At 36.3% G+C, this 26963-nt stretch overlaps 1 protein-coding gene across 3 annotated transcripts in view; it reads right to left on the bottom strand.

The window, feature by feature from the left end:
- Positions 1–26963, bottom strand: part of LOC105479619 (glutamate ionotropic receptor delta type subunit 2) — a 1566744-nt gene that overhangs the window by 160075 nt on the left and 1379706 nt on the right. For all 3 annotated transcript variants that reach the window (XM_024792196.2, XM_011737665.3, XM_011737663.3), the window contains exon 14: positions 17025–17191. In XM_024792196.2, coding sequence (XP_024647964.1) covers positions 17025–17191 — 167 coding nt within the window. The remainder of the gene's footprint in view (positions 1–17024; positions 17192–26963) is intronic.

Consider the following 26963-nt stretch of genomic DNA (forward strand, 5'->3'; position numbering starts at 1 on the left):
AGAAATGATTAATTAACAAAAATGTGACATCAGTGGTACAGGGAAGATAAAATATGGAAATTAATAAAGAGCTGAATTTTCTAGAGAAGCCTTATGGTAAGGCTGGTCATGAGGTGAAGTCCACAGATTATTAGATGTGAATAGTCTGGAGAGAAAAGGATAACCCAGGTTTCCAGGAGACAGGCAACATGATGTGCTAAGAGATTCAATTAGGTTTGTGACCACAGAATGGAAAGAATAGGAAAGCAAAAAAGAGACATTTGAAAACAAATTGTTGCCTCAACCTTTTCCTGTTTATCTCTATGCCCTTTCCATGGGCTGTCTTTGGCTTTTACTATTTTAATGGAGAGTTTGCCCAAGTCAATAACCATCGCTCCAGGCTCTCTCTCAAATTCCCACCCTACTTTGTCATTTCTTTGTCATAATCCCTACATTTCCTTATACGGGTATATCATCCTCTAGTGCCCCAGTTTCAATATACCTAGACAAAAATTAGCACTTTCACTCTCAAATCAGTTTCCTCTTCTGACTTCTCTTTTGTTAATGACTTCTTGATCCATCTCTCAGCCAGTGAGGCTAAAGATTTCACAATGATTTTTGCCCCTCCTTTCCCTTGATTTCTGTGTCATTTGATGCCCAACACTAAGTTCACAATATCTTTTCCTTCTCTTTCATTTCTTTTGCCTTCACTCCAGGTCAGGCCTTTGATTTTGCCTGGGTCATTCATTCATGAATTTTTTCACTCAGCTAATATTTATCAAACAGCTATTATGTATTAGGCTTTCTTCCAGGTGCATTGGAATACATCTCTGAATAAAACAGACACAAATCTCTACCTTCTTGGAGACATTATAGATACAACATGGCCTCCTATCTGGTACTCTCTCATCTAGTCAATTCCTTTTATTCCACTGCATATATATTTTTTCAAACTGATCAAAAAGCATGCTTCTGATTATGGCTAGGCTTTTCTAAATCCTTCAATGATTCCCCTTGTCCTAAATTGAGTCAGGCTGGTCTGATATTTACAGGCTGTGAGTCCCAGTCTATTTTCTCATCTACCTTAATGAATGATTTTGGGTCACTTTACTGAATATATTCTGGTTGAGAAGTAATTTGTTTGGCAAATTTCTGCACTTGCTAAAAACATGCAGAAAAGAGGAAATTAATACTAGTAAAATTCATGCTGATTAGCACAAAGAATATAAGAGGCTCCCTAGAAGGGCCATGATGGTTTTTGTAGAGAGTACTACAGGGATTTTGGTTCATTAATGGAAAATACACAGAAAATTGAGAAAAATCATCAGAACAAAAATTTTACTATCAAAATCACTATTTTGGATAAAGATAGAACACTTTACAAAGTAGAAATCTCATTATTTTTTTTTAGTGTGCCAGCTCCTTTCTGTCATGCCATATCCCATGCTCGTGGAACACTAGTAAAAATATCATTAACATGCAAGTTTTAAATATGTTCTCTTAGGCCAGTAATACACAAAGGAAAAACATATTGGATTGTGATCATTTTCATTAGTTACTAACATTTCAAAAATAAAGAGCTTTTGTAAAATGACAGAAGCAGAACGGATTATTATGAAAAAAAGTAGGTGGGGCAGTTCCAAGATGGCCAAATAGGAACAGCTCCAGTCTACAGCTCCCAGCGTGAGCGACGCAGAAGACAGTGATTTCTGCATTTCCAACTGAGGTACCGGTTCATCTCACTGGGGCTCACTGGGTGTAGGACAGTGCATGCAGCCCACCGAGCATAAGCCGAAGCAGGATGAGGCATCACCTCACCCAGGAAGTGCAAGGGGTCAGGGAATTCCCTTTCCTAGCCAAGGGAAGCTGTGACAGATGGCACCTGGAAAATCGGGTCGCTTCCACCCTAATGCTGTGTGCTTTTCCAGTGATCTTAGCAAATGGCACACCAGGAGATTATATCCCACATCTGGCTTGCAGCAACATTTGCTGTTCAGCAATATTTGCTGTTTTGCAGCCTCTGCTGCTGATACTCAGGCAAACAGGGTCTGGAAGGGACCTCCAGCAAACTCCAACAGATCTGCAGCTGAGGGTCCTGACTGTTAGAAGGAAAACTAACAAACAGAAAGGATACCCACATCAAAACCCCATCTGTACGTCACCATCATCAAAGACCAAAGGTAGATAAAACCACAAAGATGTGGAGAAAACAGCAGAAAAGCTGAAAATTCTAAAAATGAGACTGCCTCTCCCCCTCCAAAGGAACGCATCTCACCAGGAACGGAACAAAGCTGGGTGGAGAATGACCTTGACAAGTTGAGAGAAGAAGGCTTCAGACAATCAAACTTCTCCGAGCTAAAGGAGGATGTTAGAACCCATTGCAAAGAAGCTAAAAACTTTGAAAAAAGATTAGATGAATGGCTAACTAGAATAACCAGTGCAGAGAAGTCCTTAAATGACCTGGTGGAGCTGAAAACCATGGCAGGAGAACTATGTGATGCATGCACAAGTTTCAGTAGCTGATTTGATCAACTGGAAGAAAGGATATCAGTGATTGAAGATCAAATGAATGAAATGAAGCGAGAAGAGAAGTTTAGAGAAAAAAGAGTAAAAAGAAACGAACAAAGCCTACAAGAAATATGGGATTATGTGAAAAGACCAAATCGATAACTGATTGGTGTACCTGAAAGTGACAGGGAAAATGGAACCAAGTTGGAAAACATTCTGCAGGATATTATCCAGGAGAACTTCCCCAACCTAGAAAGGCAGGCCAATATTCAAATTCAGGAAATACAGAGAACGCCACAAAGATACTCCTTGAGAACAGCAACTCCAAGACACATAATTGTAAGATTCACCAAAGATGAAGTGAAGGAAAAAATGTTAAGGGCAGCCAGAGAGAAAGGTCAGTTTACCCACAAAGGGAAGCCCATCAGACTAACAGCAGATCTCTCGGCAGAAACTCTACAAGCCAGAAGAGAGTGAGGGCCAATATTCAACATTCTTAAAGAAAAGAATTTTCAACCGAGAATTTCATATCCAGCCAAACTAAGTTTCATAAGTGAAAGAGAAATAAAATCCTTTACAGACAAGCAAATGTTTAGAGATTTTGTCACCACCAGGCCTGCCCTACAAGAAGGAAGCACGAAACATGGGAAGGAACAACCAGTACCAGCCACTGCAGAAACATGCCAAATTGTAAAGACCACCGATGCTAGGAAGAAACTGCATCAACTAATGAGCAAAAATAAGCACCTAACATCATAATGTCAGGATCAAATTCACATATAACAATATTAACCTTAAATGTAAATGGGCTAAATGCTCCAATTAAAAGTCACAGACTGGTGAATTGGATAAAAAGTCAAGACCCATCAGTGTGCTGTATTCAGGAGACCCACGTGCAGAGACACACATAGGCTCAAAATAAAGGGATGGAGGAAGATCTATCAAGCAAATAGAAAACAAAAAAAGGCAGGGGTTGCAATCCTAGTCTGTGATAAAACAGACTTTACACCAACAAAAATCAAAAGGGACAAAGAAGGCCATTACATAATGGTAAAGGGATCAATTCAATAAGAAGAGCTAACTATCCTAAATATATATGGACCCAATACAGGAGCACCCAGATTCATAGAGCAAGTCCTTAGAGACCTACAAAGAGACTTAGACTCCCACACAATAGTAATGGGAGACTTTTAACACCCCACTGTCAACATTAGACAGATCTGCAAGACAGAAAGTTAACAAGGATATCCAGGAATTGAACTCAGCTCTGCACCAAGCAGACCTAATAGACATCTATAGAACTCTCCACCCCAAATCAACAGAACATACATTCTTCTCAGCACCACATCACACTTATTCCAAAATTGACCACATAGTTGGAAGTAAAGCACTCCTCAGCAAATGTACAAGAACAGAAATTATAACAAACTGTCTCTCAGACCACAGTGCAATCAAACTAGAACTCCAGATTAAGAAACTCACTCAATACCGCACCACTACATGGAAACTGAATAACCTGCTCCTGAATGACTACTGGGTACATAATGAAATGAAGGCAGAAATAAAGATGTTCTTTGAAGCCAATGAGAAGAAAGACACAACATACCAGAATCTCCGGGACACATTTAAGGCACTGTGTAGAAGGAAATTTATAGCACTAAATGCCCACAAGAGAAAGCTGGAAAGATCTAAAATTTACACCCTAACATCACAATTAAAAGAACTAGAGAAATAAGAGCAAACACATTCAAAAGCTAGCAGAAGGCAAGAAATAACTAAGGTCAGAGCAGAACTGAAGGAGACAGAGACACAAAAGACCCTTCAAAAAAATCAATGAAATCAGAAGCTGGTTTAACAAAATTGATAGACCACTAGCAAGACTAATAAAGATGAAAACAGAGAAGAATCAAATAGATGAAATAAAAAATGATAAAGGGGATACCACCACCGAGCCCACAGAAATACAAACTATCATCAGAGAATATTATAAATACCTCTATGCAAATAAACTAAAAAATCTAGAAGAAATGGATAAATTCCTGGACACATACACCCTCCCAAGACTAAACCAGGAAGAAGTTGAATCCCTGAATAGACCAATAACACGCTTTGAAATTGAGGCAATAATTAATAGCCTATCAACCAAAAAAAGTCCAGGACCAGACAGATTCACAGCCGAATTCTACAAGAGGTACAAGGAGGTGCTGGCACCATTCCATCTGAAATAGAAAAAGAGGGAGCCCTCCGTAACTCATTTTATGAGGCCAACATCATCCTGATACCAACGACTGGCAGAGACACAACAAAAAGAGAGAATTTTAGACCAATATCCCTGATGAACATCGATGCAAAAATCTTCAATAAAATACTGGGAAAACGAATCCAGCAGCACATCAAAAAGCTATCCATCATGATCAAGTGGGCTTCATCCCTGGGATGCAAGGCTGGTTCAACATACGCAAATCAATAAATGTAATCCAGCATATAAACAGAACCAAAGACAAGAACCACATGATTATCTCAATAGATGCAGAAAAGGCCTTTGAAAAAATTCAACAGCCTTTCATGCTAAAAACTCTCAATAAATTCGGTATTGATGGAACGTATCTCAAAATAATAAGAGCTATTTATGACAAACCCACAGCCAATATCATACTGAATGGGCAAAAACTGGAAGCATTCCCTTTGAAAACTGGCACAAGACAGGGATGCCCTCTCTCACCACTCCTATTCAACATAGTGTTGGAAGTTCTGGCCAGGGCAATCAGTCAGGGGAAAGAAATAAAGGGTATTCAATTAGGAAAAAAGGAAGTCAAATTGTCTGTGTTTGCAGATGATATGATTGTATATTTAGAAAACTCCATCATCTCAGCCCCAAATCTCCTTAAGCTGATAAGCAACTTCAGCAAAGTCTCAGGATACAAAATCAATGTGCAAAAATCACAAGCATTCTTATGCACCAATAACAGACAACAGAGAGCCAAATCATGAGTGAACTCCCATTCACAGTTGCTTCAAAGAGAATAAAATACCTAGGAATCCAACTTACAAGGGATGTGAAGCACCTCTTCAAGGAGAACTACAAACCACTGCTCAACGAAATAAAAAAGGACACAGAAAAATGGAAGAACATTCCATGCTCATGGATAGGAAGAATCAATATCATGAAAATGGCCATACTGCCTAAGGTAGTTTATAGATTCAATGCCATCCCCATTAAGCTACCAATGACTTTCTTCACAGAATTGGAAAAAAAACTACTTTAAACTTTATATGGAACCAAAAAAGAGCCCTCATTGCCAAGACAATCCTAAGCCAAAAGAACAAAGCTGGAGGCATTATGCTACCTGACTTCAAACTATACTACAAGGCTACAGTAACAAAAATAGCATGATACTGATACCAAAACAGAGATATAGACCAATGGAACAGAACAGAGCCCTCATAAATAATACCACACATCTACAACCATCTGATCTTTGACAAACCTGACAAAAACAAGAAATGGGGAAAGGATTCCCTATTTAATAAATAGTGCTGGGAAAACTGGCCTGCCTTATGTAGAAAGCTGAAACTGGATCTTTTCCTTACACTTTATACAAAAATTAATTCAAGACAGGTTAAAGACTTAAATGTTATACCTAAAACCATAAAAACCCTAGAAGGAAACTTAGGCAATACAATTCAGGACATAGGCATGGGCAACGACTTCATGTCTAAAACACCAAAAGCAATGGCAACAAAAGTCAAAATTGACAAATGGGATCTGATTAAACTAAAGAGCTTCTGCACAGCAAAAGAAACTATCATCAGAGTGTGAACAGGCAACCTACAGAATGGGAGAACATTTTTGCAACCTACTCATCTGACAAAGGGCTAATATCCAGAATCTAGAAAGAACTCAAACACATTTACAACAACAACAACAAAAAACCCATCAAAAAGTGGGTGAAGGACATGAACAGACACTTCTCAAAAGAAGACATTTATGCAGGCAACAGACACATGAAAAAATGCTCATCATCACTCCCATCACAGAAATGCAAATCAAAACCACAATGAGATACCATCTCACACCCGTTAGAATGGCGATCATTAAAAAGTCAGGAAACAACAGGTGCTGGAGAGGATGTGGAGAAATACGAACACTTTTACACTGTTGGTGGAACTGTAAACTAGTTCAACCATTGTGAAAGACAGTGGCGATTCCTCAAGGATCTAAAACAAGAAATACCATTTGACCCAGCCATCCCATTACTGGGTATATATCCAAAGGATTATAAATCATGCTGCTATAAAGAGACATGCACACGTACGTTTATTGCAGCATTATTCACAATAGCAAAGACTTGGAACCAACCTAAATGTCCATCAATGATAGATTGGATTAAGAAAGTGTGGCACATATACATCATGGAATACTATGCAGCCATAAAAAAGGATGAGTTCATGTCCTTTGTAGGGACATGGATGAAGCTGGAAACCATCATTCTCAGAAAACATAGCAAGGAAAAAAAACCAAACACCGCATGTTCTCACTCATAGGTGGAAATTGAACAATGAGAACACTTGGACACAGGAAGGGGAACGTCACACACCGACCGGGGCCTGCCATGGGGTTGGGGGAGAGGGAGGGATAGCATTAGGAGATATACCTAATGCAAATGACAAGTTGATGGGTGCAGCACACCAACATGGCACATGTATACATATGTAACAAATCTGCACATTGTGCACATGTACCCTAGAACTTAAAGTATAATAAAATAAATAAATAGATAAATAAAAAGAAAAAAAGTAAATGAATCCATTGAGGTATATATTTCTCGTTTTGAAATTGGTGTTAAAACAGAGAACTAATTTCACAAATACAGAAATCATTAGAGCTTATATTAGACTTATCTGGGCTATACAGAATAATGGCTCTTATTCCATATAAAAATTCTTATATTTTCATCTTAGCCATAATTCATGTCTAGAAGTATCAGATTCTGTTTCACATTAGTAAACATTTAACATGTAAGTAGACAGTCTGACCAATTATGATGTTAGTTTATTTGAACTGCTCAAAGAGCTATGAAATGAGATAGATAAGAGGCAATTATGAATTCCACCAATTAAAATGTAATGATGAATTAAAACTTCCATGAAAGAAGAATTAAAGTTTTGATTATGTAGAGTCTTAAGCTAACTTGTAGCAAAGGAAGGTGAGAGGAAGGGAAAATATTTCAGTATCCTCCCATAGCTTTCAATTTTCAATATATTTACTTCTAGTCAGTTGATGTAAGACAGCTTCAATTTCAGACGGATCTCTCCCTCCCTGTAATGGAGGACCCTTTGGTATTGTTATACCATTTAAGTTTCTAGAAATATTCTGCATTTCATTTAAACTAAAATGTGCAACAGCATTTTAATATGAAGGAAGGCAGTCACGCCGGCAGTCATGAAGACAATTTAGATCCTTATTATCCTTTTCCAGCATTGGTGCATGTTCTTAGACTTGTGGGAAAATGAGCCAGGATAGTATAGTCTTTGACAGCATGGGTTCAAAGCCTGGCTTTGTCACTTATTAGTTTTATGATTTTGGAAAATTTCAAATCATTTCTGTGATTTAGTTTCCTCTTCTATAAAATAAAGCTAATAATATTTATCTCACAAGCTTATTATGAGAATTAAATGATTTAACATAGTTAGGGCCTTTATAGTGATACTTGGCACCTGGTGAGTTTTCAATGAATGTAGCAGCCTATTTTAGGCTACAGCAGAGTTTCTTTATAAGTTAGAGAACACATTCCAAAGCACTCTATTCATCTTTGTGCTGCATTTTCTTGTGTCTATGAAGTAATGACAATTTTTAAACAGATGTTCTAGTTATGTTTATGGCTCTGTTAAATTATTTCCTAATGAATATTCCTGTCCTTTATGTAATATATTGACATGACTATGTTTGTGAAAACATATATTTTACTGGTAAATTTTAGGGATAAAAACTGATTTTTTTTAAACAAAAGGAACTGGCAGAACAGGGCAGGGGATGGGACACTGGACTGGTAGCCTGGACCAGTGGTCTCCAGGGCATGGTTTTAATCAAGGGTTATACCCTGGGCAGGGCACCCCACTTCCCTTCTTGGTTTCACATTTGAAAAATCAGAGAGTTATCTAAATGCATGCCAAAGGCTCACTCATGGCTCAAAATCTATGATTGTTTCCTCTACTGACATAATTATTATGTAAGCCCACATGTTTATTCCCATGATGTCACTATGCTTACAATATTTTAAGGGTCTATGAAAAAGTAGCATGTTCTTTATTTTTGATGACATCAAATTTTCCTTTTAAAAGTAGACTGAATTTTTCAAACAGTAAAAAGTGTCTTGAGGCTATGTTTGTTGAGTAGAATGAGTGTTTTGAATGTTAAAAATGTGATTTAACTATAAGGGAATAAAAGGGTTTTTGAGAGAGTGATAATTACTCTGGAGAGTGTGTGTGTGTATGTGTGTGCGTGTGTGCGTGTGTGTGTGTGTGTGTGTGTGTGTATTTTCAAGTGCAATGCAAATTTGTGGTTTTAAGTTCTGGAATATTTTGTTTAAAAGCCTTTACTAACACCTAGATTATATCGGTAAAATAACTACGCTTTTTGTAAACCAACGGTTTTTTTAAAGAAACAATATTTACTGAGATCTAGAAACAGCACAAATCTTATTTGTAAAATGGCTGATCAGACTTGCTGCTTGAAAAGCAGCTTGGTCCAGCGTCATGGGCTTATTATCCAGCTGAAATACTGCCTTGCACCTTGCACTAGTCATTTATCTTCCCTGTAGCTCAGGACTTATCCCAGAAAAGTCTAATAAAGATGCTTGTTCATAAAGGGTACTGTTGTATCTTGAATACAGTGTTCCCTGAATGCTGTATGATGTAGTACAAGAAGAATGGAAACACGTATCACTTAAAAATCTACCCCATGGGGTTGCTGTTTGATGCCTACGTTTGTGCTTAGCAGTGAGAATGCTATATGCTTCTTGAAAGTAAAGGTTTATAATTGTTTAAAATTTGGCTACAGCTTGGCAAGATTAATAAAACTAATCTCAAATCATATGGAGCCCATAAATATTTTTGAAATATTCACATACTGGAAATATCACTAACTATACTTACTCTGTCATCTATTTAGATTAAACTCTAAAATAGATGTAAATTATTTAGATTCTCCAGTAGAAGTAGCAGTCAGGGTGCTTACTAAAACTCACAGGATATTTGTCATAAAAATAGCTCCACAAGGATTCAGGAAACAGAAAAAGATTGATAGACCAATAAGCTTACTCATTTTTCTTGTTTATTGAAGTTTTTTAAATTAAAAATTCTAAATTTAAAACAGATGTTTTAAAGAGGAGGTTGCTCTGATATAGGAAGAGCATATTCCTTTGTATGGATTCCAGAGGGTAGTCCTTATCTAAATAGACGTGTATTATGTGAGAAAAGAAAATAATTTCCTTTCACATTTTATAGGATAAAATGTCATTCTTTTAAAGCAAAAATATGTGTATAAATATATATAATAGATATATTATTATATATACACACATAAATAAAACATGTGTGTATATATATATAAATAAAAAAAATCTGATGTATTGTGAGAGAGAAGAAGAATATCAATAGGAATCTGTGACTGTGATGTGAGTAACAACAGAATAGAAATCTGTAGGCTATATGGTTCTTAGAAAAAAATTATCTGTTTACTGGGCAGTGAATGATCATAATTAAAATAACTAATCGTTGCCTTTCTAAAAATGATGAAATAGAGCTGATGCAAACTTGTAACAGATGACCAAGAAGGAGAAGTTAGAGAGCTGGAAGAAGTAGGAGAAACGAGGGGGCTGTTTGTGGCCACTGAAATCTGCACAGCCTTTCTCATTCAGGTTCCCGGATTTTACGCACTTCTTTGATTTTTCACCAAGTTGTCCCTATCCCTTCTCCAGACTTATCTTTTTTTCTAATCCTTTTTCATCATTCTTTTGTAGTATTCTTACTGCTTCCCAGCTGGAATACTACAGCAGCCTTGCAAATGGCCTTCCTCAATGAATAGTTAACCTAACACCTCAGACTCCTCAAATCCTCCTCTGTACAGATATTTCTCTTCTCAGAGCCCCACAAAGCTGGTGGAGGGTGCTGAGTAAGGACATGAGCTTCAACCTGAGTCCTAGATCTGTTTGTTATTAGCTATGTGAATTTGGCAAGATACTTAAGTCTGAGGCTCAGTTTCCTCAAATTTATGAAATGCAATGCACAGAGTTGTGGCAAGCAGTATATGAAACATATCAAGTGTTTAGCGCAGTAGATGCTTTATAACTAGCAGCTGTTGATAGTCTGTCATGTTCAATTTTAGTTTCTCTACCTAAATCCCTCGACTAATATTATCTCCAGTCAAGTTGTTCCTTCTCATCATCCTTTCAACACATGATGACTGTTTTTATTTATGTGAATTTCTCATGTTTTCCTATTTTACCTGCACCTGTTCTCATATCCAAATTTGATTTATTCTTGAATTCTCCCTGCTCAAGTCTAGTAACCTTTTTTATTCTAGTCTTCACTGATTTCGTTTTCCTTAAAATTTTTTCTGCAAGTGTTGTCTATACTGCATGGTTTAATGTATACTTTCATATTGCTTAATGTTTACAAATGTGTCTCAGTAACATCACTTCTGCTCTCAGAGCTTGGGGCTAGTTTATATTTTGCATCTCTAAAGGGAAGCCAGTAAACTGTTTAACTTCTGGTTTTATGTAACTTTCTGAGAGATTCTTTTAACCAGCTGAATACAGAGCTTAAGCCATTTGTTTACCAATCCTGGAGGCACTAAGTGGGCAATCAATAGGGGCTGCTTTATTCCCCTTCCAAAATGGTGAACAGAATGCTTGGAAAGCACCCCATTCCAATTGGGGAATTAAAGGATTAGGATTATGCTTTCAAGTTAAAGGAATGTTTTTTACTTTCCTTGTGGGAATGAATGCATAAAAATTATTACAGTAGGGAGTTGGAAAGAAGGGTAGGCAGGTGCTGTGTTTGTTTTCTTTTTCTTCTTAGCTTTTTTTTTCTTAGCTTTTTTATTGGTTGGATGAAAAACTGTAGAAACCAAGAAAGAAAAAATAATTATGATAAAAAGGAAGACGTTAGAAATTATCAAGCAAGCAAAAAGCACAGAGGTTTATCTGGCTATAAGTAAATGGGCTGACCTTTAGCCAAAAATTAAGTAGATCTTTTATCATGTATGAAATAATTATTGAATGCTTACTGCACGCTAAACAAGAAAGTAGGCACTAGAGATGTACAAACACATGCGTGAACTCAAGGAGCTCAGGAGCTTAACAACAGGAGGTAGGACCCAAGAGGTAAAGTGTAAGAAGTATCAAGATAGAGGGAGCTAAAAAGATCTAATATTCTCTTTTTGAATCCAAGTAAAAATACAAAAAGAAAGCACTAAATATTCTAATAGTTAATAGGAAAATAATTCCAATAGTTATAATATTAAATTAAATATTCTAATAGTTAATAGGAAAAAAGACTACAACTAAGGAGTTTAAAACTAACCAAATAAATGAATAAAAGTAGCTATTTATGGACCAATAATGACAGTATTGGTGAAGGATCAAGGATTGTGATTAATTCTACTCTGTGTGTGTCTGTGTCTGTGCATGCGTGCATGTATAGAGAGAGATAGAAAGAGAATCCCTAAGTATTTACTTGAAACACACTTGTTAAAATCATATGTCATTTTTGGGAAAAGCAGTATAGCAGAATGGTTAAGAGACCCAATTTTTGGAGCCAGACTCCGGGTTTGAATCTCAGCTCTAATAATCGACAGCTTCGTGAACTTGCGCAGGTTACTTTACTTCATTATGTCCCAGTTTCTGGGTCTGTACAATTAGGACAGCAACAGTATTTACCTCACAGGTTATTATGTGTAGGAGCTTAGAGTCTAGCATGTAGTAAGGACAATATAAGAATATAAGCTTGACATTATTCTTACATGCTTTTACAAGAAATATAAGGGAAGATAGAACGTATAGTGACCAGAAAAATGGATATGAAATCAGAAATTTTGAATTTTTTCCACTTTTATTGCTTCTTTTTGTGATTCTAAGCCAGTTGTTTATTCCTGTGAACTACTTTCATCCCTGTCAGAAAGAGGATAGATACTGTTAATTCCATTTCCAAAAATTCTCAAATTCTGTGATTAGTTTTGAACACCTGTTTATATATGTGTCACTATCATGAATCCAAGAAAAATTATTCTCCACGCAACTTGGAACATGTAATTGTTTTTGTGCTTTGAGTAGTTCTATATTCCAAGTTTAGGGACTAGAAGCCAATAAGCAAAATGTGACCTCTTTATGGATGAACTATAAAATTAAACTAATGAATTAGTTTTTCCTAATATCCACTTAAGATTTGAGAACAGACGTGAGCTCATTTTTTTTGGTTTTCTTTTTAGCTTTCTGCATCGTTAAGATTCTGAAGTCAACACTGGAGTTAATTTTATTTATTGCACGATGAAGGCAACCTGAAAAATTCAGTTTTCTTCATTCTTAAACGCCTTTAATGAGACAACATATGACTAAATTTTTTTAAACTAAGAAGTTACAAGGTGAGTACCACATAAAACATCCGATGACAAATAGTGTCAGGTAGAGAATTCACTGCAAGCCTTACTTACCCCCCCACACACACATCTGATGACCAAAAAAAAAAAAAAAAAAAAAAGACTGACTTTAACGTCTGCTGCCAAGTTATCTAGTTTATGTGCAGAAAGCACACAAAAGGAAGCAAAACTCTTCTAGCCATTTCTATAGTTATATAAATTGTAGCGCTTACTGGTTCCTTGAAGTCATTCCAATGTGTGTTCACTCACATACAATCGTACATGTGAGTGTATCACTATAACCCATATCTCCTAAGCTGAATTCAAAAGTTGTCCAGGTGCAGACTCATCCACTCAGTGTATGCACTTGTAGCATAGCAGTCATGTACTAATAAGCAATGCTATAATGAACAAATGTGCAACACCTCATATGATTGTTCTAAAGTGCCTATGAAATACATAAACATAGAAGACATCTGACAGGTAGCAGATAATAAATGTAGTTACTGTATCACTATATATTTTTTATTTTACATGCTAATATTTGTTACATATTAAAGTAACTTAATATTTTAGAAGTTGTGTTATAGAAATATAGTCACCTGAAAAGTAATATTGAATTATTAAAATCACCTAGTATACTATATTTTCATTGAAGATAATCACAATAGTAATAAGTTATTTAGTTTAATCAATGGCCCTGGATGCCGATGTATAAAACATATTGACCAGAATGTACTAAAATGGTTAAATTTGATGATCTTCATAGTTTTTGAAATCAGTTAACAAAAAGGGAAGATGTCTTTTTCCTTATGACTATAAAAAAATGGAACAAATGCAAATATTTTCTGAATTTAGCAAGAGGTTTTGGGTGATAAATTAATGTGGCACATGTGTATAAAGAGAGGAGCTGGCACAGCACTGATGATTGCCAGGTCCTGCTTCTTTCCTGGCTCTCCCTCTCTCCATTTGTCCAGGGAATCAGGATGCAGGATGTCATTATCAAGAAACTCCACAGAAAGGAACAATTTAAACTGCCAACATCTATACTGCATATCAAACAAAGGAAAAATAATGTTCAATGCTTAATATTACTTTTTAGCAGTTCACTAGAGTATATTTTCTGAGAATTAAAATCTCTGATAGGTAAAGCATCACAGGGCTAATAAGAAATGCAACACTTGGTGTAATTTATTAAATATTTATTTAATTACTATTATGTTCATGCATTTTTTTTTACATAAAAGATCCAGAAAATCTCTGGGTACAGTGGCTCATGCCTGTAATCTCAGCACTTTGGAAGGCTGAGGCGGGTGGATTACCTGATGTCAGGAGTTCAAGACCAGCCTGCCCAACATGGCGAAATCCCATCTCTACTCAAAATACAAAAAATTAGCCGGGTGTGGTGGCATGCACGTGTAATCCCAGGTACTCGGGAGATTGAGGCAGGAGAATCGCTTGAACCCGGGATGGGGAGGGTGCAGTCAGCCGAGATCATGCCACTGCACCCCAGTCTGGGCGACAAGAGTGAAACAATGTCTCAAAAAAAAAAAAAATCCAGAAAATCAAGTCCGAAAAACAAGAACATTTTTAGTAATGAAAAAGCCAAGTAACCATAACTAATCAATAATCAATAATCCTTTTCTCAATTATCTGAGTAATGTTAAGGATTCATTAAACAGTTCTGCTGGTCTTTCACCATGAAACCCGGGATCCCTTTTTATTCTATTATACTTTTCCATTCTCACATCTAAATTAAAAGCAATTAGAAGGGTCTCTTCTATTTGTTATTTCTCCTTATTTCGCCTTGCCTGATCAAGGTCAAGTTCCAGGCTTACCTTCTCTGGAGAGTTTCACTCATTTTCCTTTGCTTAACTATTCTGCATGCTGTTCAATTATTTCAATACCTTAACTACATAACTTAAAATAATAAACAATACTGATATTAATACATATATATCAACACACATTTATAGAAATGTCTGTATTTTTCTTTGTTTCTTGTGCATGGGTCTTGTATCTCCAACTAGATGCCAAGTGCTTTACAGACTGATTCAGAAATCTGATTCCCTATGGCATGATACAGAAACTGATTCCCTATGGCATAATTGATTTTTGTAGTTTGTTCCTCTGAGAATTTGCTCATCAATAAATGTGTTTTGATTGATTATTATTTAGTATTTTGCTTCTCAGTTAATGCCTATGTATTTCACTTTCAGCTCACTGCAACCTCCACCTCCCAGGCTCAAACGATTCTCATGCCTCAGCCTCCCAAGTAGCTGGGATTATAGGCATGCACCACCACACCTGGATAATTTTCATATTATTAGTAGAGATGGGGTTTCTCCATGTTGGCCAGACTAGTCTCAAACTCCTGGCCTCAAGTGATCCACCTGCCTTGGCTTCCCAAAGTGCTGGGATTACAGGTATGAACCACTGCGTCCAGCCTATTCATAATCCTTTATTCCTTCCTTCCCTGTATGGGGAGTACATTTACCCACTCCATTAATTTTGAGCTTGGCCATGAGACTTGCTTTGGTTTGTGATCTGTGGGCAGATGGAACATATGCCACATCCAAGCAAGAAGCACAGGAGACACTGCAGGTTTCTGCCAACCTCTTTTGCAAATGCTCTTTGCAGTGAGAACAGCATGTCCCTGTTAGGTCGGCTTCTTCAGCCTGGGCCTTGGAATGAGAAGCTTGCACAGAGTAGACCTGCAGTTGACCCACAGTTTGAAGCAGAGCACAACCAAATTACAGCCTTGTTTCATGAATGAGAAGTAACTTTTCTAAATCACTTATACTTTAGAGTTGTTTTCTACACAGAAAAGCTGACTAATACAGGACCTTAGAATTAATCTAACTTCATTTTACATGTCATGAGAGAGGTTTAGATTTTTATGGTTTGCTAATGGAAGAGTTATGGCATAAATTGTGAACTACTGATTTTTAGTTCTTTTAAAAAAATACACACAAAATGCCTGGCTGTTTTGTTATCCTAAAATTTGGAGAAATATAACTCAAATTGTTTGAAATTTACGGCCTTAGTACTATCTGGAACTGCCCTCTTAGACTATCATTAGATTCTAGAGAATAGGTAGAAGAAAATCTAGAAACTAAACAAAATGTACTTTCAGTATAAAATAGGATATACTTCTACGTGGAAGGTATTAATCTGTCTTAGGTCCAGGCTTGTTTGGTAGGAGATAGAATGAAATGCAGTAATCTTTGTGCATTCCTTTCAGGCCCAAGTCTTTCATATGCATTGTTAATCTAAAATATATATTTAAAAGTCTTCCATTGTAAACAACTACTTTATCATAGAACATTCTTATTTGAAAATGGATATAATGTCTTAATAAGTTATCTCCTTGATTTCCATGACAAAATCTACCGTATACTTTGATGCTAAGTGGGGAATTCCAAAATCTTAACTGTTTCCTTTGCAAAATTCAGGTGGAAACATCCCTGTCATTATGTGCTTCAGTTCATCAGAACTTTAACTTGGTCCTGAAGTTTATGTTATGCTTTTGTATTCTTAGAATGAATTCATTTTCTTAACTCTGTGACATTTGTTACTAAAAATTCAGACTAGATTACTAGTTTACTTCTAATAGAAATAACTAACACACCTACTTTCTTTGCCATATCAATTTTTTGAAAGTAAAACCAGTTATATGTAGCATTATTTCTCCCACTACTTATGGGAAAAATAATACTTCATGTTTTAGGTAATAAGTGTCTTATTGAACAACCACTTATAACTATCTTTTTTGTTGTTGTTGTTTATTGTGCTTCTCCTAACAAAGGAAACAAAATGTAATAAACCAGATCGGGTAACCAATGGATATTCTTTGTCTAAATTTCATCTCTCCCCTTATTTGGTCATACACAAATCTTACCTTTGTGAAAAAACATCTCGGTAAGGACTGCCATGTTGTAATGCAATTCCATATCCCCGATCAGCAACAGTATTTCCAATGGTGTAAAAGGAACAATCTGGGTCATTGATAGCCACATATTCCAATACAGCTGCATCCCATACAAAAGCATAATTTCCATATTTTACCTGTGAAAAAATGAAGAACAAAAGAAGAAATAGGGTTTAAAGTTGGAATTTTAATTTACATAGACAGGATGAACAACATTACATTGGTATATATTTAATTATGCCAAAAATAATAGAACATACAGTTGTCCTTCAGTATCTGTTGGGGATTGATTTCAGAACCCCTGTGGATACCAAAATCCAGGGATACTCAAGTCCTTTATAAAATGGCATAGTATTTGCATATAATCTCTATACATCCTCCAGTATACTTAAATCATGTCTAGATTACTTATGATACCTAATACAATGTACATAGTATGTAAACAGTTGTTGCATTGTATTGTTTTTAATTTGTATTTTTATTATATTATTACTCTCTATTGTGTTTTAAAAATATTTTCAGTTCATGGTTGGTTGAATCTGCATCTGCAGAACCTGCAGATATGGAGGGCAGACTGTATTTCTAAGTAAACTTTTATTCTGAATGATAATTTGTACTTTGGTTAATTTATAGCTCTGTTCTGAAAACATGGAAAAGGTCGAATGTTTACTATACTTTTAGGCCACGTTGCTTGTAGTAAAATGATCCTTGAGTGGAAAATGTCATTTGGATTGAGAGAACAAAAAATGCATGAAAGGAAGCCATGTCTTTGAGCTTCTACCATTTCAGTGATTCATGTGACTGGGACTGTCCCTTTTGGGGACCCTGAAAGTTATGCCTTTGGAGTTATTACAAGAGCTACTGATGACTTGTGTTACCAGGCTTCTAAGCCAGGTGGGTTTCTGCGCTCACTCAACATAGGTATCATCTTGCATGTCATCCCTGTTCTAACTGAAAGCTGCAAGTACAACTCACATTGAAGAAAAATGAGCAATGCTGCCCTGCTGATGAGCTGCATCTCCTGTCCTATATCCTTCTAAATTAATCTGTTATCGCATGTGGCCTGTGGATATCTTGCAGCTGAACTTAGAAGAAAACTCCCTGGTGGGCATTGCAATGAGGAAAATACAACGATTCCACAACTTCCTCTATCATCATTTTTGGAACATAACTTTACTCTGGTTCACTTACAATGTCTTTAGTGATTATTTTTTTTCCCCTCAGTAATGACTCATACACTGAGTCACAAATTTACCTCCCTCAAAAAAAGCCTGACCTACTACCCTAAGCATCTCAATAAAGTATATTTTCACTTTATTACATGTAAAAATGGACTTAAGGAATTCATAAAATAAATAGAAGTAATAGTTAAACTCCAAGGTTAGTTTGCTTATATTAAAAGAATAATGCAACATTATTAAACAAGGAAAAGCAACACTGGTTTAGTATTGGAAATGTTACTGGGGTGACAGTATATCTTACAAATGAGACTTTATAAAACTTTTAAATGATCTTTCAATAGACACAAGAAAGATACTTGGCAAAATTATAAACAGTTATCTATCTATTATCTATCTAGTGGTAAACCAGGAATAAAGAAAATCCATAATGAGATACAGAATGCTTCAAACAACAGCAAACCTATTTCAAGCTTAAACTCTCACTGCATTACCATTAAAGTAAAGAAAATGATGCTTACTATTAACCCAAAATTAACATTATTGTAACAACTTTATCCTATGCAAAAAAGGATGGAAGCAAAACTATGATTTCAATCTATTAGGAAAAAATTATCATCCAGTAGAGACAAAATTATCATTATTTGATGATATATTTAAGAAGCCCACCAGAATCAAGTGAAAAAGTATTTTAAAAATTCAGATTTCAAAAAATAGATTGATCGTAAATGGATATATACAAATTATTTGTTTTTCTATTAATATATTAATGAGATGATAGTTTGAATAAAAATATCTATGTACACTAAATATAAATACAGAGAGATAAATTTAACAATAAATTAGTAGGAGCTATATGAAGAACACCTTAACACTTGACTGAAGACGGCTTGAACAAGTTTCTGGATAGATATAACATATTCCTAAGCATGCGGATATATAATTACAAAAGACATTTAAATTTTCCTCAGATTCTCCAATACAAAATGTAATTCTAAATAAAATGCCCAAAGTTTATTTTAGAACTTCTTAAGACCTTTGCAAATTTAATTAGGAGAAAACAGATAAGAATAGTAAAGAAATTTTGAAAATTAAAAAAATAATAATTATCGGAGACTTAGAATACCAAGTAATGAGACAAGCTATAAAGCTTAAAAATAAAACAGCACAAAATGTATTTCAGAATAGAAAATCAGTGGAACAGAATAAAAGCCTCCTGTTTTTAAAAGTATTTAAATGTCATATAAAGACTGTATTAGACTGCATAGTATTCCATAGCATATATGTGCCACATTTTCTTTATCCAGTCTATCATTGATGGGCATTTGGGTTGGTTCCAAGTCTTTGCTATTGTGAATAGTGCTGCAGTAAACATACATGTGCATGTGTCTTTATAGTAGAATGATTTATAATCCCTTGGGTATATACCCGGTAATGGAATTGCTGGCAGTTCATGTCCTTTGCAGGGACATGGATGAAGCTGGAAACCATCATTCTCAGCAAACTAACACAGGAACAGAAAACCAAACACCACATATTCTCACTCATAAGTGAGAGTTGAACAATGAGAACACATGGACACAGGGAGGGGAACATCACACACCAGGGCCTGTTGTGGGGTCAGCGGGCTAGGGGAGGGATAGCATTAGGAGAAATACCTAATGTAGGTGACAGGTTGATGGGTGCAGCAAACCATCATGGCACGTGTATACCTATGTAACAAACCTGCACGTTCTGCACATGTATCCCAGAACTTAAGTATAATAATAATAATAAAAGAATCCTCTGCCATCATAAAACTTTCACCTCTCTTTAAAAATAAGGCTGCATTAGAAAGTCAATAAATCAAATCAGTGTGGCAAATACGAAATATTCAAAAAATGTGACTGGGACTGGTGATAATTGCAAAAATGTCAATATCAGAGCGCTACGTCACACCAGACAAAATACATTTCTGTAGTGTAATAAATATAATTTTTAAAAAACAAAGTTTTAAGAAAAGAAAAACTAGAAGAACATGTGAGACTTCTTTTAGTACTGAAAAAGAATGGAATATCTAAACATAAAAGTAAAGGAAGTAAATATAAAAGAAACATTTAATTGTTGCCTTTTAAATACATTTGCTTAGATCCCACCAACATTGGATACCCAGTAAAAAGTTTTGTATGAAACAATGAATGGCCTAAACCCTTCAGTCCAGTTAACTGTGCTCAGTGGATACTTACTGTCTTTTGTTGAGGTGAACCCCAACCAAACCATGAGGTATTGAAACAGACAAAAGTTTTTTCCCTAAAGAAAGCATGTAATGCAAGTATTACTCATGGAGTGTCTGTGGTACCCTAGATCCTAGTTTAGGTACTATCAGTCAGTGTTTCTCACAATGTGATGCTAAGACCACCACCATTAGAATTACTAGGGGATTTTTGTGTTAGATATGTAGATTCTAGATCTAATCCCAAACTTACTGCATGATGATGTTTGATGTTTAAGGCCTGGGAGTATGCATTTTAACAATCCTGACAGCCTATACACACTGCTTTTTTATTACTAATGATGCTGATGATTAAAAATATGAGTAATATCATCAGAAACAATTTTATATACATGGGGTTTGATATAATTATAAACTAGGAGATGCTTGGAGTCTTGGTGTGAGAGAAGGAAAAACACTTGTATAGGTTTCCTCTACATTGATTTCTCACCCACAGAGTTATCCCATAGTTTCCCTCTTTTCTCTGATCCTTTGCAACCAACTTGCAGATCTGCTTTTAGCTCCCTAGGTCTAAATTTACAGTGATTGGGAGTAGCAGTGACCTTGAAGCTTCCTCTAACAACCTACTTTGATTTTTTGTGATTATCTTCTGTTTTAAACTGTTAGTTTGGCCTCCTGGATCCCCTGGCAGCTTCTTTACAAACCTCAAGGGACCTCCCCAGCAGGGGACATATTGCTTTGCTGTTAGAAAAGTTTTCTAGCTTTGTTGTCAAGGCTTTGTGAACTGTAGAGCTCTACTTAAATGTATAGTAACATTATCTTTGCCATTATATATGCTGTCTCTTGCAATACCGATGTTCCAAAGCATTATGAATGGATTTTTAAAAAAGAGAATCATTAAGACAGTATGATTATAGCCTGTAGCAATGGCAACGAAATGTTGCATAGTAACCCAAACTATTTTAGCTTTTAAAAATGGCCCTGGCCTTTTTCATCAATTAAAACATATAATCACTGCCTTTTGAATGGTTTTTAACCATCAAATTAAAACTCTATAAAATACTCATCAACAAAGCCTAAACTCACTTTTCAACAGAATAATAACTGAAGGACTGGTCTAAAAATTTTCAATCCATCTAACTAGGTAATGGAGTTTTCTTAAAATTTTTCAACTAGCCCTGTTCTTGAGGCCATGTTTAGGTAGGTAACTGAATCACATGCCATTGATTTATTTGCTAATGAATTCCACACCAGCAGAGTCCTTCATAATAGGTTAAACAGAAGAAAGCAAAACTGAATCTGGGAGCTTCATGTCAGCATATTTCAGGTCTCATTTTGAGGAAGGAAAAATAATCCAAAGTGATATCCACCTCTAGTGTTTTCTTTTTTTTTTTTTTTTCTTTTTTTTTTTTTTGAGACGGAGTCTCGCTCTGTCGCCCAGGCTGGAGTGCAGTGGCCGGATCTCAGCTCACTGCAAGCTCCGCCTCCCGGGTTCACGCCATTCTCCGGCCTCAGCCTCCAGAGTAGCTGGGACTACAGGCGCCCGCCACCTCGCCCGGCTAGTTTTTTGTATTTCTTTAGTAGAGACGGGGTTTCACCATGTTCGCCAGGATGGTTTCGATCTCCTGACCTCGTGATCCGCCCGTCTCGGCCTCCCAAAGTGCTGGGATTACAGGCTTGAGCCACCGCGCCCGGCCTCACCTCTAGTGTTTTCAATCTCCAGACCCCAAAGTAGAGATGCTAGGATGCTATGGTTATTGATTGACATTGGTAACCATTGAGGCTTAGCATCTGTGTCCTCATAATAGTGCCTGAGATACCAACAGCCTCCCGGTGATAAACTTCTCACTTTCCAGATAACACTAGGAGCTAGGTTTTGTTCCCATTTCTATATTATTTCTATAGCAGTTGTTCTTTAAAGTCAATTTTACTAACAATCATTACACATTAACTCTAAAATTCTGAAGGTTAAGTTTATAAGGAATATAAAGGTAAGACTTGGGCCCCCATCGTCAAGCTGCTTACAACTCAGTAGTGGAGATAAGTCAAGTACTACATTGTTGTAACACGAATCCTATTATGGTAAGGATCATACGGACAGTTTTTGTTTAAAGTGGTAAAAGAAAACTGAAATTAACTTTTATTGGAAGGAATCAGGACAAGTCTCAAATATTCTGGTAACTGAAATAGCTGTATAAGAAAGCCCCAAATATTTAAATTCCTTATCAATAGTACCTAACCAATTAAAAAACATAGATATGCTTTGGAAACCATTTCTCGTTTATGCACACTCCTCTAACCTAAAGGTTTTTGAAATTTTCCATTTGTCAGGGGAAGAACTGTAAACATTCAATGTTATTTTCTCAAATATTTGCATTTCTTGCCACATAAAGTGAAGGATGGGAAAGTGCATTTTCAAAACCTGCACCTGTGTTCCTCAACATGTTAGGGATTATGACACATTTCTATTTGTGTATAGATTACTCATGTATTGTATGCTCCTGTTCTGACATCTCCATCATGAGCTGATGCTGAAAGCACTTTGCTTTTTAATTCATTAGGTAGCAGTCTCCTGTACTAACTACAGATGTCCATGCCACAAACAAACTTATCTCTACCTGTTATCCCACCAATCTTGATTTGAATCGGGAGGACAATATTCTTTCTCACATGAATCTTTAATTTTGCAAATTTGTTAAAAGCTCACTTCAAAATCGACAGCTTCAGAGAGACACAGAAATGATGGTCCTTTCTTATTAAAAAGCATTCAGTGGGAACAATTATGGAAAAGTGACATTTAAACCAAAAGGGTTAGATAGGAATTTCCTTTGCTAAAGAAAGGATATCCTCCCTCTGTCCTCCATTTATTTCTTATGATAATAGATAACATTTACCAAACATTTTTCAACTGCTAAAAATGCCATTTTCACACGTATTTATTTGTTCTTTATAACACTGTGAGACAGCTGATACGATATCTAATTCACAGGTGAGGTAATTGTGACTCGCTCCAAGTCATACCAATGATTTGTGGTAGATTTGGAATGTGAGATCAAGGCTATCTTCCTATGCTCTTTGCACTACATTAAATATAAATTTCTGGGAGATTCTCCATAGGAATACAAAAGCATGTGAGATAGAGTAGCCTTTGCCTGTAAGGTATAGCCTATGGAGTTTGAGAAACAACAGTTATGTAAAGAAACATAATGCTATGTAGTTTATGGCCAGGGCCACAGAAAGCATGCAATTTTCTCAGTTCTATACGGTCATGCTATTAAGATAAAAAAATTGGGCTTTTAAGAAAAAGTTTGCTTACTTCTCAAGATCATTGGAAAAAAATGAGTATTTGGTTTATATGACTCTGAACCCTCGAGGCCTGTCGATTTTGTAGCCATTGCTCTCTTAGCATTTCTGATTCTTAGGAATGAAACAAAGCAGAGCTTTTGAAAATTAAAATAAAGGTTGAAGAATGAAAATCTGTTATTTTTCCTCATCAAATAGAAATGAAAAGGCCTGAGAATAATGTGAGAGAAATAAATTCTAACCTTGCCCACTAAGCTCCAAACTTCTTTCCACTTTTAACTAATGGTCAGTGGGGGATAATGTGATTGTGAATCATAGGCGCAAAGAGTTATGATTAACCCAGAATCGAGTTGCAGAGGTCCTTATAATTCATTGCCCACATAAGTCCTAAAGATGGGATGGCTTTAATATTTATAACACATGGTTTAGGTGGTAGCCTCTCACACTTTGGGCAAATTAATAATTTAGCAGTATTCATCAATTCTTCTGAATTTATACAGCACAATAAATCATGATCAAACAAGTTTAAGCACTGAAGACTGACTTTAAAATATATATGGTTTTGTTGACTGCTACCTTAATGGTTGGCCTATGATAACTTACCTGCTATTTTGTTGAAATTTTAATTTGTGCTCTCACATAGTCATCATGGGGCACAAACTTTCATAAATAATCTAGGAATATATTTAAAATAAACAAACATCAACTTTTTTAAAAAAATCAATTTTTTAACCTAGAAAAGAAGTGTTATGCCCACCTCTAAATCTTATCTCTTGCCTGTTCTTTTTGAGATTATCAGGAATACTAAATCTATTTTTTAAAGTTTTTAAAAGCATTCTAGGAAAATAGAAAACTGAATGTAGCTTCTTTCCCTTCCGCTGCCAACTTTTTCCTGAAACAAATGGCTACTGGGTTCCGGAAGACAGAAGGTTAGAAAGGTTGGGGCTCTAGGTAACTGCATGTGGGAAAAGAACTGGTGATTCTCTCCTTCAGGCTGGGCGTGTCTGTGAAAACAAGTACAACCTGCAGGGAAGGCAACGAAGAAACTCAGTTTGAGGAAAGCTTGGTTCACAGAGATCTGTGGCTCCCAAGTTCTCCTGACTTCCTTCCTTAGATATTGGTTCCCATGAATATACATGTTCTGTTGCCTTTAAACTGGCCAGGGCGCAGGTGAATGGATGGACAGAGACCTCCTTGTCCGGGAGCCTTGGGGCTTGGGACAGACCAGAAGACTGGAGAGCCCTTAGCAGCTTCTGTGTGTCTCAGGAGGGGAATTGAGTCACCTTGTTTGTTCTGGTCCACAGGAAGAGAGGATATTTTACCTTCTACAATTAGCAAGACTGCCAGTTCCTAGGCTACTTCAACAACTAGACCTGAATCCTCATGAGCTGACAAACAAAAAAGAATAATCCATGTAGTGAGTTCCACAGTTGGAAAGGGAAAAATGAATTACAACAAGTAGAATACACTCCAGGGAAACAGCAGTGTGGAAGATTACAATTCTAACAGAAAAGTAAAAAGAGCACTTAACTGGATTCAAGTGAGACCAAAAAAATCTTTGAGGCTACAAACAAATAATCCAGCCCCAATTTCTCAACCACAGTATTGAATAGATGAATTGAAGGAAATGCTCATAAATGTAAGCTTAATAGGAAGAGCTAGGGTGACAAACTGCCCAGATTTGCCTCTAATGCCTAGTCATAGCACAAAAGCCCCATGTCATGAGGACCTTTCAGGGAGGCAACAAATCCAGGTTTTTGGCAATGGGTACAGAAGGTTAGGGAGGGGTAGTATCAAACCCATACAGCAGCTCAAAAAATAGCAGTTGAAAGCAACACTGTGTTTGTAGCAGATGGATATGGCATAGATTATCTGTTTCCCACAGTTGCTGTCACTGTTTTTGCTCCTGACTGCTGATGTTGGCAACTGTGATTTGCTGTTCACAATAATGAATCATCCCTTGTTGCACCACTGCGAGTGCTGAGGCTTAAGTGTGTTACTTAAGCACATTGTAATCATGGGTATTAATAGTCCTTTGTCTGTGGATTGACGGTTTTCTTGGTATCATCTCGATACCAAGATAATGTTAATTTAACTTTCAATACTGTTTTTTTTTTTGAGAGTTCAGATAATAAATATGAGAACGATTATAATACCAATGCCAGCATGACCTGAATATCGCTGAAAAATAAGGCTAAATGACAATGTTATCTTATTACAAATGGAAGGACATAAATAACTGGATCAGGGAGGCAAATAACCAAAACAAACTACTGCACAATCTGCAGAAAAGAAATTTGCAATTGGGTATGATGGAGAAAAGGATGTGAAAACACATATGTAGACTGAATCTCATAGTTTGGAATAAGACAGGGAATACTTCTAAATCAATCAAAAGTTTCTGTGTCTCCCCAAAGACACCAATGCACAGTTAAAAACAGTGGCTACTGAGTTAGTTTGGGCATGCCACATGAAGAAACATAACTATTGTGCGGTTCCCCTGATAGCTCTATAAAACGGAATGAAGCTACTTTTCCTTATTACAAGGTTTCAAATAAAATGTTCTGTGGGAAAACAAAAGGACAAAAGTTTGCTAACAGATGTGTTGGCCTCTTACTGTATAGACCTGATTCTTTCAGATCTTACTTGAATGAGCATGTTTTCTACAGTAAAGTTACATGCCAAATAATGGCAACAAAAACGGATTCTTCTAGCTTTTAGGTACTTTTATTTTAAAAATGGAGTTTCAAATCATCTTCTCGATTGTTATGAATATTTTAATAAAACCGCAGAAAACATAAAGCAAAAGTCTACTGATATTTTGTCCAGATACTTGCCCTCTATCTGCAAATTCTATAGACATTGCAAGTGTACATTTAAGCAAGTTTTGTTTAGTCTATAAACCTTTTTTTTTTTTTTTTTTTAAAGACAGAGTCTCATTCTGTGGCCCAGGCTATATAGTGCAGTAGCTCGTCTCAGACCACCACAGCCTCCACCTCCAGGGTTCAAGCCATTTTCCTGCCTCAACCTCCTGAGTAGCTGGGACTACAGGTGTGCGGCCACCACATTTGTCTAATTTTTGTATTATTTTTGGTAGAAACAGGGTTTTGCCATGTTAGCCAGGCTGGTCTCGAACTCCTGGCTTCAAGTGATCCACGTGCCATGGCTTCCCAAAGTGCTGAAATTACAGGCGAGAACCACTGTGCCTGCTCTTAG

Source organism: Macaca nemestrina, chromosome 3, assembly GCF_043159975.1.
Source record: "Macaca nemestrina isolate mMacNem1 chromosome 3, mMacNem.hap1, whole genome shotgun sequence".
Taxonomy (NCBI): Eukaryota; Metazoa; Chordata; class Mammalia; order Primates; family Cercopithecidae; genus Macaca; species Macaca nemestrina.